The sequence below is a fragment of the Nuphar pumila genome, chromosome 7, assembly GCF_984573655.1.
Source record: "Nuphar pumila chromosome 7, dmNupPumi1.hap1.1, whole genome shotgun sequence".
Lineage (NCBI taxonomy): Eukaryota > Viridiplantae > Streptophyta > Magnoliopsida > Nymphaeales > Nymphaeaceae > Nuphar > Nuphar pumila.
The window spans coordinates 17,515,395-17,526,766 of record NC_143255.1 but is presented as its reverse complement, the minus strand read 5'-3'; the positions used below and the strand labels follow the sequence as shown (position 1 = coordinate 17,526,766).

General features: G+C 38.9%; 1 protein-coding gene across 3 annotated transcripts; it reads left to right on the top strand.

Annotated features, from left to right (window-relative positions):
- The first annotated feature begins 2,240 nt into the window (after positions 1–2,240).
- On the top strand, positions 2,241–10,730 carry LOC149831331 (protein PIGMENT DEFECTIVE 338, chloroplastic-like). 3 transcript variants are annotated; one of them, XR_016433275.1, is made up of 8 exons: positions 2,241–3,094; positions 5,424–5,498; positions 5,590–5,661; positions 5,850–5,930; positions 8,519–8,616; positions 9,437–9,562; positions 9,694–10,288; positions 10,460–10,730. XR_016433275.1 is itself a non-coding variant. In XM_090013824.1 (8 exons), exons 1-8 carry the CDS (start codon positions 2,273–2,275, stop codon positions 10,634–10,636), a joined length of 1,500 nt encoding a protein of 499 aa, XP_089869950.1. In that variant the 5' UTR covers positions 2,241–2,272; the 3' UTR covers positions 10,637–10,730. The 3 variants fall into 3 exon arrangements, 2 of the variants coding, with proteins under 2 accessions (XP_089869950.1, XP_089869952.1); XM_090013824.1 differs by having other exon boundaries at positions 9,694–9,742; XM_090013826.1 differs by lacking the exon at positions 9,694–10,288.
- Positions 10,731–11,372: the final 642 nt, after the last annotated feature.

The following is an 11,372-nucleotide window of genomic DNA, read 5'->3' as shown; positions in this document are numbered from 1 at the left end:
TCTTTTAGCTTGAAGTCCTTCAGCTGACTCACCCAGCCAGGTGGGCAGAGCCCTTGTGGGCTGTAGATAAGAATAATGGGTCGGATCCATTATTGGGGTTTTGTGATTTTTGGTTGTTCCGTCCTGGATCCCACTCTTTCATGTATTTAGCTATTAGATTCAGATTCATTTGCATCCCTATAGAATATGTTATTGAAAAAATAATCATCTAGGGCACAACCTTTTTTGCCCCTAATTTCAAATATGAACCTCACATTTTGAAATTTTAATTAAGGGCTTCTAGTTTTTTTTTAAACTGCCAAACAAAAACTAAATTTATTATTGTCCTTTAACTTAGGTTAAATCATAAGTCAAAATTATAATAGAAACCTTCATCATTTAAGAGTTCGAACTGTTAAATAAATTTTTTATTTTTATAAAAAATGAAAAGTATTTTTTTTTGAGAAGAAAAAAGAATATTATTAACAAGAAAAGAATAGGACGAAGTGCATTCGCCCTAGATACAAGGAAATTACATATCGGTGGAAGCCGAACCCACCTTTAAAAAATGAACCCAGGAGAAGCAAACCTAACCAGGAAATGTCCTCTTTGTAGTCATAGAAAGCCAACACCAAAATTCAAATTCAAATCCAAATCCAAATCCAAATCCAAATGTAGGGTATGGGACACATCTGAAACATGGGACCTCAAGTCCTTTAAGTGTCTATTGCTGTGCTCCCGAGCTGAAGAGCATCTCCATGCCCAACTCCATCTCTTGGAAAATTTAACAAGGGGGCCAATCAAAACCGATCCAAGGCAACGAGCCCAATCAAGCTGAATCTTTAGTTGAGTTCATGCTGATGTGAAAACTGATTGAATGAAGGCATAAGACCAGAAAACAAGCTCAGTTGATTCTAAAGCATGCTCACATAGACAACATCGGTTAGCTAGTTGAATGTCCCATTTTTGCATACGGTCCAAGGTAGTCACATGACCCGCCATCAATACCCATACAAAGAATTGGGCCCAAGGCGATGAACCATTATCCCATAAGGTCCCTTTTCACAACAAATCCATACCAAGCTCGTCCATAGCCTTGTAATAAGAGGCCACCGAGAAAGAACCACTAGATCTTGGCAAGTACCTTTGCAAGGATCTTGTGTGAGGAGTTGAGAAGCGATATGGGAAGAAAACGTGAGATGTCCTCTGCAAGATGCTCCTTCGGGATCAAAATAAATTCAGAGAGATTGAGCTCCGGAAGCAAGTTGCAATTCATTGTAAATTCCACCACAATTTGCAGCAAATCAGCATTGCATACATCCGAAAAGATCTTGAAGAAATGCGAGGGACCGGGTCCGAAGCAGGGGACGGGTCAGAGAGAAAGGGGAAAGCAAAGGCTTGGACCGGGTCCAAGGATTGGATCCAGCCAAGAGAGGGGAAAGAATGGATCAGAGATGGGGTTCGGCCGGAGATGGGAACCGGGACAAAACAAGAGGCCGCCATGACAATCCATGAAAATGAAGGGGAATACCAACGAAGATTTAAGTTTGCACTGATGCATAAACTACCAGGAAAATCCCGCAAAAATCTCGAACAACCGGCCAGTCTAAGGAGTCAGCATCAATGCAATCCTTGAGCGTGCTAGAGAGTTTGAGGAAGAACTCCTGGTTGAAATCCTGCGAACCATGACCTGGGGAGCCAGAAGACAGAAGATCCATGGTGCTTTTCAAGTTGAGGATGAAACCATGACTAACGTCCCGTGATTGGCGCCAATGAACCCCCATGAACTGTCCTCTGATAGTGGAAGAATACGACCGGATGGAGGTCGAGCAGCGCCGTTCCAGTTGGAGGAATCGAAAAACCCGCGGCGACCATGGGGATGCCGAAGAAGTCGAGCCATTAGTTCACGTATATAGGACTCTCTCTCTCTAATTTTCAAAAAAAGAGGGAGAAAGAAACCAACGAGGAATCATGTTTTTCAAGACGATAGATGTTGGCCTAAGGTCTCTATTTTGACTGTTTTTAGGAAAAGTTTGCTTCTATATTTAGAATTTCCGAAAAGGTTGGCTCCTAAATGGCATTTCTTCTAAAATAGTATATGAACTCCTCCCGACTCCCGACTCCCGAGTATCAGTTTGATTCGGCCGAGTTTATATGTAACGACTAGGATTGATATTGTTTGTATCGACTGACCCGAGTCGACGGTGAAGCGCTAAGCTTGCGCTGTCATAGACTCATACTGTCATCCAAACTCTCTCTCTCTCTCTCTCGTCTTCCTTGCATCTGCGATAAGATGCAATCTCGTCCCTTTCTCTCTCTACCCTCCTCCTCATTTTCACTCTCTCCCTACCCTTTCCCTCAATTTCCACTACGCCCCGTACAAATCTGCAAGAGCCAACCACCCTCTTCCCCAACACCACAATCCCCATTTCCATCTCTCAAATGCACGATATCTAGGCGACCCATCTTCGCCGTCTCCGTGGACAACGAGAACGCTGAATCAGAACCCCTTGAGACGGACGAAAGCGGCCCCAATTTGCTCCGACGGCCCACGTCGGTGCCTCCTTCACCTGAAGGGCCCGAAATCTCTCAAGAGGAAGAGGAAGAAGAAGAGGAGGGGGACGTTTTGGCTCCCTTCTTGAAGTTTTTCAAGCCGAGGGATCCTTCGGACGATGGGGAAGAAATGGCTGCTCCGGAAACGGCGGAAGAAGCCAAGCAGGAGGCGAAGGAAGTAAACGTCGAGTACTACGACCCCAAAGTGGGGGACTTGGTCGTTGGTGTCGTCGTTTCGGGGAACGAGAACAAGCTCGATGTGAACATTGGGGCCGATTCGTTGGGAACAATGCTGAAGAAGGAGGTTCTTCCGTTGTACGACGAGGAATTGCCGAGTCTCCTGTGTGATTTTAGCAAGGACGCCGAGGAATTCATGGTGCCCGGCAAGGTGGGCGTCGTCAGCGACGAGGAAGCGTTGGATGAGGGCACAGTCCAGGGGAGGAGCGTCGTCGAGTTGGGGACGGTTCTGTTTGCGGAGGTGCTCGGCCGGACATTGAGCGGAAGGCCGTTGCTTTCGACGAGGAGACTCACGAGAAGGATAGCTTGGCATCGAGTGAGGCAGGTTCTCTTCTCAATCTGGATCTTCTTTTGTTCTTTTTCTCACTTGGGTGGTGGGGGAGAGGTTGGGGATGGTGGTTCTTCTCTTCATAGTATCTTTAATGGATTAGATATAATTTTGATGCGTTCATAAGGATCTCGTGGTGCAATTGGAAAGAATTCATTCTATTTGCCTGCTGATTTCAGTGAGTTAGTTTCTTGCTGAACATGTTGAAAGTCTTTGAAAGTACTGAATTTGGGTAGTGGTTGCTTGATGCATTGGCGTTTTGGTCGCCATAGGCTTCACATTAGTCGTTGGTCAGCAGCGCTATGAGCGCTTTAACTCTAGGTACTTCATTTCTATAGTTTCATAATGATTGGCGCTCCTATTTTGTCTCCAATGGTATAAAGGTGGCTTTGTTTCAGCACCTGCTACGGTACTTTGTTTTAACGTTCTTTTAACCGATTGAATTTAGTCCTATATTTGGGATTTTTGTTTCTTCGTCAAGTTTGCATTCCATTCATTCAATCTGATCGCATATTTTGTTTTATCACCTAGAAGTTGTTTAGTTGCCTACTTATTAACACAAAATGAGATGGTCTAGAATATGACATTGTGGAGAAATATGAAATTTCTCGGATTGTCTCATTTTCTCCAATTAAGTGGGAGCACCTGAGCCCATCCCCGACCATACTTTGTACTTTTATTTCCAATGGCTTGATCATTACCACAATGTATGTTATAAATCAACCAATCGTTGAGTTTTTTTCTCCTCCCCCCGGACCTTGTTACGACCTCAGAAATAGTAACAAGAGATAACGAGGAAAATAAGAGAAGGATTTTTAAGTACCAAGGCCTTCATAACTCTAGATTTCTCTAGCCTAAGAGAAAATACTTCATTCATTAATTTTTCATCTCATTACAAAATATATGTATAAACTAACCCTAACTTGGTCACCAAGAAACTCCCGGATATGACAGCCTAATCCAAACAGATAATGGACCCAAATACAATCAAAGATTCATACTCCTAGCCAAGACCGAAACGGATATTCAAAAATCTAAAACCCTAACACATGACCGGTAAGCCCAGTGGATGCATGCTATCACACATTTTCCGTCCAAGTTATGGATTGATATCCTTTTGGACAATTGAATTTGGTTAGATACATAGTTGTTTCCAGTTGGTAGTCAAATTTGATGACTGTGGATTTCATGTACCACTTGGTGTTCTGTTTTAATGCTAGCAACCATATGCGATTCATATCTGGATTCCTTTTTTTTGGTGAGTTTTCAAGTTTCTTTTTCATGGAAAATTCTAAACCACTAACTTTAGCAGCTGCTTAAGTTTAGCCTTCAAGATGATCGGTTCTCATCCATTTCTTACTCAAGTTGGACTTTTTTTGTCAGAGTTTTTGACTGCCATAATTGATTTTGCAGCAGCATGAACTGGGGTGGACTGTCTCATGTTCAAATATATTGTTACAATAGTTTCTGGATGCATCATAAGGGAGTAGCCGCTATGTGATTTTATTATGTGAAATCTTATTGGTATAATGACTTTTGATGTTTCATCAGCACCTGCCTAGTTTGTTTTCACACCATTCCAAGGTTTTTTAACTTTGAAACTTAGGATGCTATTCAGCATCTAGTTTCCATTATCCGATCATTCGTTTCTATGCACTGTGCTGAGTCTGCTGACTGCTTCCTAAACTTTTCATCTCCAAAAAGTTACACACCATCACCTCTGGGCTTTTTCCAGGGTTCTTTCAGTTTTTTGCCCCCGTCTTCATTTCCTTCCTGCTCTGGAAGCTAACTTTTTGTAGGTTAAGTCAACCTTTGTGCTTTCCAATTGAAGTGATCTGAAATAAGTAGTTTTTCTTCACCAATAAGAAATCTTCTTTTGACTGTGTCAAGTAAGGTATTCTTTTTCTACTCCAAAACTGACATAGCGCTGAATTTGGTAGTATGCGAAGTCTTTAACAGACACTGGTTGTAATTGAAAACCTGGATTGCAAATTAAATCCGTTTAAGTATTTTCACAAATTTGTTATTATTATATATTCACAATGGCAAGCGTAGAGTGTACACAAGGTCCACTGGTTAATCTGCTGTAACTGTTGTTATTTAACATATTTATCTTTTTTTTTTCCTGTTGTTGTTGTTGGTGGTGGTGTTTTGTGTAATCCCCGTGCACGTTTATCTGGTACAACAGTGACTTACTTTTCGTTACTTTCAGTAAACTATATCACCTGGGACTAAAGTGCTCTCTCATCTTTAACTTTTATTCCTAGTGTATGTTTGGTTATTGACTAGGCAATTTATGTCATGCATCTGATTTGGTTCACTGCAGATAAAGTCATTTAATGAGCCTATTCAGGTCAGAATTATGGAGTGGAATACTGGTGGCATCCTTTCACGGATTGAGGTGTACTGTCAGTATGGTTGCTTGATACTCAGTTGATCTATTTCCAAATACTTTCATGGTTGAAAGATGTCTTTTATTGTTGGATGGACAGGGATTGCGAGCATTTCTTCCTAAGGCTGAGCTGATTAATAGGGCTACTAGCTTCACAGATTTGAAAGAAAATGTAATTCAAAATTCTTTTCTTAAAATGTTTTGAATAGATTTAGTCATGGAGCACTTCTGCAATCAACTACAGTGGTCTGGATACTTTTTACTTATAAATAGACATGATATTATTGTTAGTACTTAATAAAATTGATATGATTTTGTAATATGGTCATTGAGTGTGTTTCTTCCTTTCTATTGATGCAGGTTGGTCGCCAACTTTTTGTAAAAATAAGCAGAGCAGATGAAGATAAAAATGACTTAATAATTAGTGAAAGAGAAGCCTGGGTAAAACTCTAGATTCTTTGTCCTTTTCTCTTTCCCCTAATATCAGTATTTCATATTACACCTATAAGAAGGGACCTCTCTCTTTCTTCCATTTTCTGTGAGAGGGTACATGCATGCACACACGTGCAAGTGTGAGTGATCTATACTAGTTATATTCTAATTTAAAATTGCATTGATTCATTATGTTGAATTGGCTATCTTTGGTTTGGTGCCAAAATTAACCTTTTTGTTCGCTTGTGACCAAGGAATTATATAACCTATGTTTGCTGTGATGCATATGCCTTCTCACTATCTGGTTTTGTTTTTGATGGAAAATCTCTTCTTTAGACATTTATGAAATTCTTAGCTTTCAATGATGAAGTTATTTAGCCATTCTGCTGGTAAGATGAAAAGAATAATGGGTTTAACCATTACTGTTACTTTGCTCCTGATCATGTTTTTGCAACTTCAATTTTGTTATTTAAAACAGCATATTCTGTATAGGGTTTGATTTTATGGATTTTCATGCTTGGTTGCTGATAGCAATTCAGCAACCCTAAGTCACTATAACTAAAAAAATTAAATAATAAAACTAAGTTAAATTTAAAATGTAATGTAATTGATGGCAACTTTTAAAAGAAGAATAATGCAAGTGAATATAAAATAAGTGATCAAGATCATAAAAGGAAATATATGAAGTTAATGAGACAACGTTGGCTGTATCCAATACTGGTTTAACTATGTCCATGAAGTGTCCTGGTCTGTTCAAGTGTCATGTCACATTGACACGTGATACACATGCTAAGTGAAGTGTTCGTGTGACGTAGCCTGATTAACGTTTGCCATTTTTTTCCTGCACCTGTTTTAGTAATTGTTCAATTGAAGTTGCCTTTTATGAACATTTATGAGTTCAGGTTTCTTGTTATGGTGAAAACATAATGGGAAGTGAAATCTGTTTTCATTTTTCTCTTTCACATGCCATTGCAACTTCAGCTTTATTATCAGAATTGGCATTCACCGTGTTCAAGTTAGGAAGATGGACTTTTTTTGCAATATATTATCTCATTGGCCTGGAATTTGGGTAATCAGCTGGTCATCACATAAAAGGTTATTTGTTATCAGCTTTTTCACATAAGTACAAGTGCAGGTAAGGGGTGCAACAAGGAAATTTCTAAAAAGATGGCACGTGGGTAGACACATGCACACACACAGAGAGGACAGTTGTGCTATTACAGAATGCCCTAGGTATGAAGTAATAGACTATCAATTACAAATTAAAAGCTAAAGCATATCGAAGGGGTATATATATGGATAGAGAGAGAGAGAGAGATTTTTATTCGAACGCAGTCTACACATTGATTGGATCATAAGATGGATAAAATGGGTTAAGTTCAAAACTCAGTTGACTTGTGCCCAGGAGTACCCATTACGAGTGCAGGTACAACACCGGTATGACATGGTTGTTAGAAGATGACCTTGAATGCAATAGGTTAAAAAATGAACCAATAATCACACACATAAAGTGCGAATACACAAACCCATTAAAGGGTTACCAAATGCACATAAAGTGCAAACCCATAAACCCACAAAGGGGTTAAGCCAAAAGGCTAAAAGAATACATCTTTATTAAGAGAGTGAGGGTAAAAACCCTTCACCAAAAAGAATACATTGTAAGGGGGGTTTACCCCATATTTATACATGAAGGGAGAGCTAGGGAGAGAGAGTTGTTGGACTCCCAACGGCTCTATTTAGAGCCGTTGGGAGGCCAACGACTCTCTACCTTTTTGACTAAAGTCAGATGTTGACTTTAGTCAAAAGGTTTACAAGGCCAAAAAAGTAAAAAATAAGAAAAAATAAGAAAAATAAAAATGTTTCCTAACTAAAATAAAAGGAGAACTAATTCCTAGTTAGTCTAGGAGATTACGAAAAAGGGAAATGACCAAAATGCCCCTGATGGGTATTTTTGATAAAACAGAAAAAAAAACATATGTATATATATATATATATATATATATATATATATATGGTGTACATCAATATTTTAACAATGGTATCGCACTCGGTAGGAGTATCCATGTTACATAGGTTATTAGTTGTTCCATTCACCAGAAATGTGAAAGATTTTTTATGGGTTTTTATATGTGCAGGATTGCATGCTACCTTAACCAGTCACTAATATGTACTTGCATACTGGTTTTTGCTTGCTAACCTGTTAAGGAAATTTGGTAGTTGATGTTTCTCTGGTACTTGCCAATATTGAGAGTGCTACAAATCCTTGTTTATGCTTCTAAGACTTCCATGAACTCTCCTTTCTTGTATTCTTTCAAAGTATTAGGGACTTTGGATTTAAAATATTGACTAAGAAATGCTGGAAATTTGGTTTCTCGTCTAGCGTGCCAGATGTTTTAGGAATTTTGGCTATTGAGGCTTCAGTACGTTTTCGCAGGTTTATCATCAGTATTATCAAGAATAGTGTCTTCCTATGCTTTTTGATACCTCTCCTTGGGTTCATTATAAGGACACTAGTGTGTTTTTGTGTCGTAGATTTTTTCATCATGTCTTGTGCTTTGTCTTGTAGCTGAAGTACGCTTATTTATTACTTATTGCAGGACATGTTGCATCTTCGAGAAGGAACACTTCTAGAAGGAACTGTTCGAAAAATTTTTCCATATGGGGCACAGATCAGAATAGGAGAGACTAATAGAAGGTGGACACTTTACATAATTCTGAACCTTAGGTTTGCATTTTAGTTATTTGAGGCTTGCTAATTGCTATTTCTTGCCTATCTCTGTTTTTTCGGATTTGTACCACGTGACCTTGAAATTTAGATGACTTAGAACTAAATCTTTTGGCTATCAGGACAAAATTTGTTCTCATTGGTGCCACAATTTCGTGGCATGCTTATTTGCGAATTATGCTAGTGACGTTGGTTATGATTTTTAAAGTTTGGTTGGTCAAGAATTGTGAAAATATCTTTCAGTTTTCATGAAAATTTATCATCGTTTACTCCATCTATTTTATAGCATGATTTGTTTAGTACAAGTCTATGAGCCTTATGTTCCGTTTTAGTCAATAATGTATTATAAGGCTAGCATTTAAAACAAGAGTTGTGCCATTGGCCATGGCTATGGTTCAAGGAACAATAGGAAGCATGATATTTCAAACTTGAGTGGATACAAAGCACAAAGTATATGATGACAAGAGGTTATCCAAGATCAAAAGGCATAAGATGATGCAAAGTTCGGGATAACTCTCCACAAAACATGTTCCTCAAGGGCTGTATGTGTTGCCAATTTGGTAGGGAGGACCTGGGTACTTCTATGTCTAAGTTGATATGGGAAGCCTTTTGCAAGTAGCCTAATCCTTTAATTAATTATCTCATCAGTTCGGTATCCAATTTAGTGTGTGGCATTGCGCTGTTATGTTCCACTTTTTCAAAGATGCAATCTTAGATTGCTGGCTTATTTATTTGCCATTGCCTTGGAATCTTTGTTGGAGAAATTTTAAACCAAATTGATCCTTTGCAGTGGGTTACTTCACATAACAAACATTACTCGTGGTCGGATCACTTCCGTTAGCGATCTACTGGTAGTGGATGAGAAGGTGAAAGTTCTAGTGGTGAAATCAAACTTTCCTGACAAAATATCCCTGAGGTAATATTCACACTCGTTTCTATATGCTATATTGTTTCCGAAATTTAAAAAAATAGGAAACAAATTAAAATTTCTTCATGATAGTTGTGTTTAATGCCTCACTTTTTTTTTTCTAATCATGTGTTGCGCAGCACTGTAGAACTTGAAAGTGAACCTGGGTTATTTCTTTCAAATAAGGAGGTATCAATTAATTTGCCTTCGTATCTTGTTCTGTTCTATCTGGATCTTCAAATACAGTGTTCACAATGCTGAGCGGTTGAGACCTGTGACTCAACTGAGTCTGGTGGAATTTAGATTACTACCTGCCCATTATCGTGCAACTGATTGACTCCATTCAGCGAGACAATTATTCAAACCTTATGAGTGGTCAAGTTGCATTGGGTTAATATGTTGACACAAATTAACTCAAGTTCTATGATCTCCTGCATTAAGCTCGCAGATTTCCAGTTTGATGCTCTCTTTTTCTCTACTGCTTCATGTGGTTTTCATGGAAAAGTGCTGAGCTGACATTCCTTTAACTTCATGGTGGGAAGTGCCATGCTTGAACAAGGGGCCCCAGTTTTACCCACCACCTTCCTCTTTTCTTTTTCCTTTTCTTGAAAGGCAAGCTGGGGTTAGGCAGACCTCTACCAGTTATACAACTATATCATTGGGTTTTGAACCTGCAATGTCCCAACACATGTTGACGTTTACTAGCTGCTCCTACCAGACAAGCGGTTATGAGTGGTACCACCTTCCTCTGTTCATGTGAAAAGTCCCCTCATATGAAATGACTTTCATGGGAAAGTTGAGCTGGAAGGAGTTTTTTGAAACTAGTGCCCTTTCCCATGAAAGAGCCTTCCCTTTCATGGGAATGAAACAAACAGGCCCCTTAAGGTGTTCCCTTTTGTCATGCAGAAAGTTTTCTCTGAAGCTGAAGAGATGGCTAGAAGATATAGGCGGAGATTACCTGCTATTTCTATAGCCAGAAACTTAGTTTCAGTTGATGAAGGCACCCTACCATTTGATGATGAAGGAGGACTATATGCAAATTGGAACTGGTTCAGATTCGAACAAGGCAATGAATTGTATTGAGAACTTGTGCATTATTCAAGGAATCTTATAATTTTGTTTGTTTTTCCTGCAGCTCTTGTATAGGTTAAAGCTTGTCTGTTCTTGTTCCCTTAAATCTTCCATTTGATGTATTATATTTTTTTATTGTATTTTATTTTTTTGAAAGCCCAGCTGGGGTTAGTCCGACCCCACCATATATTATTCAACGTACCACTGGGGTTTGAACCTACAACGTCCCACCACAAGGACAGCTCCTACCAACCACCCGGAGCCACATATCTTGACAGTAGAATTTGAGTCATTCACCTTTCTAAACAATAACATTACAGTTTGCCTTTCAAAAAAAAAAAACAGTAACATTACAGGTAGCCAGATGACGAGATCATAAATTACAATAAAAAAATGTAACGAGAAAACATTGGCTACCCTAATGGACAAGAAACTCACAGAGGGAAGTTGTTTCCACCAAATCTAACCCGATGGATGTGTTCATCATGGTTAAAATAGTAAGAATCGACCCATAGATCGCATTTTCTCGATGAACAAATATGAATTTTTGAGCGCTGAAAATTCGTACACTGTAGGCTGTTGATTTTTGAACCTTTGGAATTTGGCAGCGTGTCAGAAAAACGTTATCCAAAAGCTCATTTTTACTAAACTAAATACATCTGAAGTGTCAAATGTGCATAAAAAGAAAGAAAAAAACTAAAAATTTATTGCTTTTTACTAGGCGGTAGGTAGCATGGAGTAATTTAAC